The sequence below is a fragment of the Gadus morhua genome, chromosome 2 (assembly GCF_902167405.1).
Source record: "Gadus morhua chromosome 2, gadMor3.0, whole genome shotgun sequence".
NCBI classification, from domain to species: Eukaryota; Metazoa; Chordata; class Actinopteri; order Gadiformes; family Gadidae; genus Gadus; species Gadus morhua.
Window position 1 is genome coordinate 4366686 of NC_044049.1, and position 7867 is coordinate 4374552.

Sequence of the window (7867 nt, forward strand, 5' to 3'; positions counted from 1 at the left end):
GTGTGTGTGTGTGTGTGTGTGTGTGTGTGTGTGTGTGTGTGTGTGTGTGTGTGTGTGTAACCACTCTGTTAATGAATATCTAAATAACCCGTCCCTGACCTCTCTGATTCTGCTCCGGCCAGATGACTGAGTTACAGTCACACAGCGTCTGAATTGAGAAGCCATCCCTCATGCGAAGGAGACCGCCTCCCCCAACCACCTCCCCCAACCACCTCCACCAAAACCTCCCCACCAACATTTACCACACCTCCAGCGCCTCCAGCGCCACCAGCACCACCAGCACCACCAGCTCCACCAGCACCACCAGCTGTCAACCTGCACGGCTTGTGAGAGCAGCTTCTCGTGCCACACGTTGACATGCAGCAGACTCTGCCTTCCATTTTGAGGACGCGAAGGGAAGCTTGGTCCTGAGGACTATTCGACTCTGTGACAAAGACATCACTTCGAGTCCCGTTTAGGACGCTAACAACTAACACAGTAAGGCAGGGAAAGGGTATCTCACGCGCCTAGACAACATAATATGCGTGTCAACGTTAGACAGCAGTGAACAAAAAAACAACGACTGTGTAAAAAAAAAAACGCTTATGCAAAATAGCTGTCACATTAAGCCGGTTGGCGTAGCGACCACATTAGGGCGTTTCATGACCTGGGACGCCGCCGCCGATCGCTGTCTGCTCTCCCGCGACTATTTGCAGCGACATCAGCTTTTTTTCGAAGGAGCTCGGCAAAGCCAGCCTTGGGGTTATCTCAACAGGGGGCCCAAGAGGCTGTCTATGTGTGTGCGTGTGCGTGTGCGTGTATGGGGGCAGCCACCCTAAAGCAGCAGTGTGTTTAACTAACAGCTCCGCGACACAACCCAACTCTACTGTTTATTTACTGAATTTAAACTGCACTCGGAGAAGATGAGTGTTTCAGTGTTTTAACTAAATGCCTGTAACCCCCCCCCACACACACACACACACACACACACACACACACACACACACACACACACACACACACACACACACACACACACACACACACACACACACACACACACACACAAGCGCACGCACACACACAGATCAGTCCTTAATCAGGCCAGTGTGCCCGTGGACAGGTACGAAGATGCCCTGCGCCAAGAAGACTTTAGCAGGGCAAGGTAGAGTAGAGGACAGGTGAGGCATGCGGTAGGACTTGAGGTTCTGCCTACTCCCCCATGGGAGAACGTCAAGAACTGGGTCAAAGGAAGACCACACACATACACAGCCACACAGTCACACACACATGCTGCACACACGCAAACACACACACCCATCCATCCACCCACCCACAAGGTCAGCGTGTTTCTCCTGTTGTACAGAGATAGGGTAGGGCTGGGGTCTCACTTCGTTAATGAAACACCTTTGTTTTGAAGCGCTGTGTTTATGTACGCAAGGAGTTTTATTAGAGGCCGCCAAAGGCTGTGTATGTATTCTAGATTTTCAGTTTTTTTCTGCGGTTAAAGTACTTAATACTTCATATTCAAATACTTAATACTTTAAAATATATTTGTCTCTCTCTGTTTCTACTTCTATCTGACTCTACCTCCACCATTTCACATTCAGTTCCCCCACCCAGCTGGTGTTTAGAACCAAGATGGCCACTAGGTGAAGAAGGACAATTTCCTCGTTATCTCCTCAATAAACTAGCTGTCACTGCGAGCCATCTGTCATTCTGTGTTATACTGATTATCTGTCCCTTCATTCTTTCCCTCCCTTGATTTTCTCCACAACTTTCCTTCTTTCAGTTTTTAATCATCACCGTCCTTTCACCCCTCTTTCCTCTCCCCCTCACAGCTTGGGCGGCATGGAAGTCTGTGTGTGTGTGTGTGTGTGTGTGTGTGTGTGTGTGTGTGTGTGTGTGTGTGTGTGTGTGTGTGTGTGTGTGTGTGTGTGTGTGTGTGCGTGGGGGGGGTGTTTTGTGGCCAGCCGAGGTGAAGCCACTGTCATGGCCTGTTAGTCCCACACAGCATCAAACATTAACCTCCATTAGTGGGCCATTCCATCTCCCCTGCTTGTTCACTGTAAGCTAATCGGTGTGTGTGTGTGTGTGCGTGTGCGTGTGTGTGTGTGTTTGCATGCGAGTGTGTGCATGCATGCAGGCATGCATGCATGTCTGTTTGTGCGTGTGTGCAAGTGCATGTGTGTGTGTGCATGTTAGTGAGTGTGTGTGTGTGTGTGTGTGTGTGTGTGTGTGTGTGTGTGTGTGTGTGTGTGTGTGTGTGTGTGTGTGTGTGTGTGTGTGTGTGTGTGTGTGTGTGTGTGTGTGTGTAGGCATGCATGGATATCTGTTTGTGCGTGTGTGTGCGTGTGTGCATGTAATTCTGTGTGTGCGTCTGCGCGTGCGTTTTCTTAAAAACATGCTTCGACACGATTTCCCAGGCCATTGGTTAGTACTTGCTTGGATACAGTATATCCTTTCTTAATCACGCCAAAAAATGTCAGTATTTTTGCTCTGCTGATTCTGCTTATTTCTCTGGGGAAGATATCTCCAGAGAAATAAGAACCTGGACGCTCTGTCTGAGGCCCTACATGCATGCACAGGCCAGACACTGCAGATTAGAAATGCTTTGACCCCCATAGGATTGGAACACTGGTTTTGCTTCTTCAGCAGGATAACCCCCCATATCTAATGACATCTAACATTAATTACAAGCACAAAATCTGTTCAACTGTTTCCGATTGAAGCTCCCTGATATAAGTGGGTTTGGGTTGCAACTAGATGGGGTGGATAATTGGAAGAAATAAAAGATCCACTACAACCACCACCAACATCCTTCTCACCACCACCACCACCACGACTTTAGCAGGGCAAGGCAGAGTAGAGGAGAGGTGAGGTGTGCAATAAGAGTTGAAGTTCAGCAGACTCCCCGTGAAGTATTGAGCCGGGATGGTCCACCAAGCTCCATTCTGATCGAAGGGTTTTGAATTGAAACCCTTTCAAGGGAGGAGAATGTCAGACACAAACCTTTTGGCAGGGGCAAGAGCGAGAGTGAGGGAGCTAGAAGATTAAAAAAGTCCTCAGCAAAACATTGTGGTGGGGTACATGGGTTAAACCCCAGAGATGATGCGTATACAAGGGGGCGGTTATTGGACGGGACCTTTAAACCGAAAATAACCATATCACAGTCATATGTGCCCACCACACCTGCAGAATATATTTTCAGCAAAATGTCAAAAGTATATTAATATACAATTCAAAGTCAGCTGAAAAGCTCAGGATTATGGGGTATGATCTCAACCTGCCTGTATAGCTCATACTTTTCAAGTGGGGTTTCAAACCCATTTGGCTAGGTAGCCAGGAAGGAAAATAGTCTCTGCACACAAAATCGGTATAGAATAGAAAGAAATCCATACTGAAACTAGTTGAGGTTGCAATGGATTGCATAGAACCTGATTGTCTGACGCTTAATGCACACCTTGATAACCCTAAATAACAATACTTGAAGTGCAAGATGGACCTCTGTCAACCGTCACCTTAAATGGGCGGGTGCAGGACATAAGATTGGGTGCGGAAAGTGGGGGTCCATGAATGTACTTCCTCACGCAGAACCTCAACAGAGGCTCAGGAAGTAGAGCAGGTTGCTGGTTCGATACCTGGCTGCTCCTCGCTCAGTCTTGAGGGGCCCCTGAACCAGACACCCAATCCTAATTGCACCTGGAGAGCCGGCTGCTACCTTTTATGTCTGAGACTGCTGTCGGGTATGAATGTGTGAAAGTGAGGCAGTATTTGTAAAGAGCTTTTAGTGGCCACAGGTCTGAAAAGCGCAAGATAAATGTGGTCCATTTACCATTCAATAGTTTAGAAATATGATTATCAGTATGCAGACGACGCCTCCAAAGGTTCACATATGAATGCAGAGATTTACCTGTGATTGGTCCAGAGACATGTAACTGCTACTGGCAAGACTGCCAGTATGTTTCCGTTTGTCTGTCTTCTATGTACCACAGTGATTCACCTCCCTGCATTGAATAGGTACAAAACTAACATCAACCCCGTTTATTATGGTGTGATGTTATTTGGCGCTTCTTTGGTGGCATGGAATTCATGTTGATTCCCGTTTCCCAGAGGTGATTTGATTGTTGTTGTCTAATAAGCTGTGTGTGTGTGCGTGTGTGTGTGTGTGTGTGAGAGAGAATAGAGAGATTGGTGTCCCCTATGGGTCAGAGAGACAAAGGGTCTGGTTATGTCAGACAGCAGGGGTCAAAGATCTGTCAGAGAGATGACCGCAGCGAGGAATAGAGATGGACACACAACAATTGTACAGTGTATAGTCTGGCTGAAATGGGTAAATAGATAAGGCTCTCAAAATTAGAATGAATCAGTGTTTTTTTAAACAATTAACATCAGAACAGCTCAGATGAAGTGCACATTTAAAATGAGGGCATTTAAATAGCGATCCCTACTTTGGATTCTGCCCAGAAATGGCAGACGAAAACATAGATATATATATATATATTTATATATATATATATATATATATTTGATTTTGGTTGTAATATCTCTTATATCGTGCTACTCTACCCCTGTATCAACCATTATATTTCCTGGCAAATTATGCACGACGTTAGTTTGCGAATTAAATTTAAACATTGCTGCCCCCTTGTGGACAGAAAAGCCCACGACAGTTAAAGTCAACATTTTAGGTTTGGAATACGCAGCTTGCCGTAGGTACCGTCGGGGACGCGTCACCCTGGCAACGAAGTAGGCTTACAGCGCTAATGCTAACTCAAACTTACCACATAGCAATAGTAGAAAGGGCTTTATCCACGTACTCGTCCATATAAAATTATACATGAAACATTAATGGCTTCCAACAACCCATCGGTGTTCCTGCTCATGATCAACGGGCAGATCGAGGGAGGCAACGTGAGTATTAAGAACCCGAGTAAGACCCGATAGGGACTAGTCAGATGGCTAACGTAAGCTAGTCACCCTCCCCAAGTCTATTGTCCGTGTGTCTGTCCACCTGTCTAACAGTAACCTACTGTCTGCCCTCCGTCCCTGTTTCAGTTTCCAGAGTACGACGACCTGTACTGTAAATATTGTTTCGTGTACGGCCACGACTGGGCTCCTACCTCGGTGAGTATGTGCTCTGCTGTCAACTATAAGTGGTTGTGGCTCTACTGGCGGATTTAACGTTATGATAATAAACGGTGTTCATCTGGTATAACATAACACGACAGGTGTTTTTAAGGTGCCCAGATCCAGACAAACCTCATGTAGGATATAGCGTGTCAATGTGGGACACGTTACCTTTACACAATTTGAGCAATTCATGCTCGGTATTGAATAAATTAACAAATGCAGCAAATAGATAATAATGACATGGAAATACATTATACGTACAGCATGTGCTTCAAATGGATACAGATTATTAAATTGGGGTATGCCTTTCTTACCCTGATTCAGACGAGTTGTTTAAGTCCAAAGTCATCATTGTGTGTCCAGAGGGAGAGTTTGCTGGGTTAGCATTTGCTTTCCGTAATCCGCTTCTATTGACTTGCAGAGTTTCAGTTGCATAGCTCCTGTTCATGTAAGGGGAAAACACTTGAATTACTTCAAAAGATTTCCAATATGTTCTGAATAGCGAACTCCTAAACAAGTCTGAATCTTGGTAAGAGTCTGCAAATCAATTTACAGAGATGTCATTGTATCCCTGTTGTTACTCTTTGTAGGGTCTAGAGGAAGGCATCTCTCAGATAACCTCCAAAAGCAGACTGTCGCCTCACAAACTCATATGGAACTTCCCACTGGAAATTACATTTAAGAGCACCAACCCATCTGGATGTGAGACCCGCACACACACACACACACACACATTTTCTCAACACCACATCAGAACAATACCCTTAATACCAAAAGACAATTGCATAGACCGCACAGAACCTATAAGGCAAATAGTCTTTCTCACAACAGCCTGTCTCTACACATGTATTATACGGTGTGTGTGTTGTGTGTGTGTTTTGCAGGGCCTCAGATCGTGGTGAGCGTGTACGGCCCGGACACGTTTGGCAATGATGTGGTCCGAGGCTACGGCGCCACACACATCCCCTTTTCGCCCGGACAGTGAGTGCATCACACTCTTGACTCTACCTCAAAAACACTTCATCGCTGTGCTCGATTCCCCTCCTTTAACCTCCTCCATTTGCTTTCATACTCGTTATTATTTAAACAGGAGGTACAAAAATAGACATGTTTGTTTTCCACAGACATACGAAAACAATTCCCATGTTTGTTCCTGAATCCACATCAAGACTTCAGAAATTCACGAGGTAAGAGTGCATTATTATTACTATCCTTACAGTTGTATGTCAACACATCTGCTGAACACGGTAACATGACTTTAAATGACTAGACCATCTCTATAAAAATATGCATCATTTCTACATAATCCTATTTTGAAGCTCTATCTTACTCTTTATTAGCCCCTAGAAGTTTCTGCAGCTTGTGATTTTCATGTTTGAGGGTTTGTTGTTGCGAGACGTTGCAGGTGTGAGTGTTCAGCATAATGACAGTTGAGAGGGTGGGGCTAAAGCTGAAAGTGTTGGCTGATGTGATTGGCTAATGCAAGGTTATGTACTGAGGGGAAAAGAGAGTGAATGGCCCTGCCCTTGTCCCGTCTCATCCAGCTGGCTGATGGGGCGGCGGCCAGAGTACACAGACCCAAAGGTGGTGGCCCAGGGCGAGGGCAGAGAAGGTGGGTCTTTAACGTACATCCTCCTCACATTTGGAGCTCATGTAGAGGGCTGAGTTGGCACATTATATACCGTTGTCCAATAGAAGTGGAGTAATATAGAGGCCCAGGGAAGATACAGTAATATCATTAAGTGCAGTTTAGGAAAAACATTCCAGACAAATAGACATCAATTCTATGTTAACTGAATTTATTGCAGGTTCATTTATTTTACATTTAATCAATACAACAAAAAAAGATGCTGTTGAGAGGAAGAATATTGTCCCAAATATAAAAACGTAATTCACATAGTGATTAGATGTTTTATATCAATCTTTATTTATTTTTAATATCTAACTATCTGTTCCCTGGGGGGGGTCTTCAGTGACACGCGTGTGCTCCCAGGGCTTTGTCACGCTGACCTTCCACATCGTGACCAAGGACATGAAGAAGCTGGGCTATGACGGTACACCTTCAGATCCCTCCAACACACTGTCCCAGGCCTCGTCGACCGGCTTGAGACCACACGAGTAGCCCCCCCACACAAAGCCTGTATATGAGGACACGACGGTAGCATTGACAAAAGTGGGAGATTCTGCTCAACAGACTGTTACTGAATTTCCTTCACTTGCTGCCTGTTATTGATAATTTTGTACAAGATATGATTTGATTTTGACACTGACGAAAAGAGATGGCATTATACAAAACCATGGGTATAGGAATACCCACGAACCCTGTCTTATGTTAAGACGCATCATGAATGAAATTCTGTTTGTTTATGCGCTTATGTGATTGTTTGATAGCTAGAAAGAAACCTTCATCCTTTGGGATATTTTTTGTATTTTTATAATAAATGGTCATTTATGCTTCAGAATAGTTGTGTTCACGTTTCATTCATTGGATTACCTGTTATTTACAACATAAAAATAATTGACTCAAAATAATGGATCAAAGAACGTGTCCATTCAGTTTGGAGCAACAAATTACTTTTCATACAATACTTGTAATACTGTGGGGCCCAGTTTTTCAAAAGTAAACAAGTGGGATAACGGATTGGATCAAATCTTGGAATTGGGTTTTTCAAAGCAAAAGAGGGATTACAAACTAAAATCAGATCATGTAATCCAATTTTACATTTGATCTGGATCAAACCTGCCCTTTGGGTTT

The 7867-nt window shown here is 44.6% G+C and overlaps 1 protein-coding gene across 1 annotated transcript; it reads left to right on the forward strand.

Moving 5' to 3' along the window:
- Nucleotides 1-4680: 4680 nt before the first annotated feature.
- On the forward strand, nucleotides 4681-7576 carry b9d1 (B9 protein domain 1). The gene is made up of 7 exons (XM_030378983.1): nucleotides 4681-4893; nucleotides 5038-5106; nucleotides 5703-5814; nucleotides 5997-6093; nucleotides 6237-6299; nucleotides 6657-6724; nucleotides 7086-7576. Exons 1-7 carry the CDS (start codon nucleotides 4831-4833, stop codon nucleotides 7232-7234), a joined length of 621 nt encoding a protein of 206 aa, XP_030234843.1. The 5' UTR covers nucleotides 4681-4830; the 3' UTR covers nucleotides 7235-7576.
- Nucleotides 7577-7867: the final 291 nt, after the last annotated feature.

What these genes read in the sequence shown, in the direction of transcription:
- b9d1 (XM_030378983.1), top strand. Translation starts at nt 4,831, where the DNA reads ATGGCTTCCAACAACCCATCGGTGTTCCTGCTCATGATCAACGGGCAG. An exon ending in AGACTTCAGAAATTCACGAG is followed by an intron (nt 6,300 to 6,656) that starts GTAAGAGTGCAT and finishes CGTCTCATCCAG; the next exon opens with CTGGCTGATGGGGCGGCGGC. An exon ending in CCAGGGCGAGGGCAGAGAAG is followed by an intron (nt 6,725 to 7,085) that starts GTGGGTCTTTAA and finishes GGGGGTCTTCAG; the next exon opens with TGACACGCGTGTGCTCCCAG.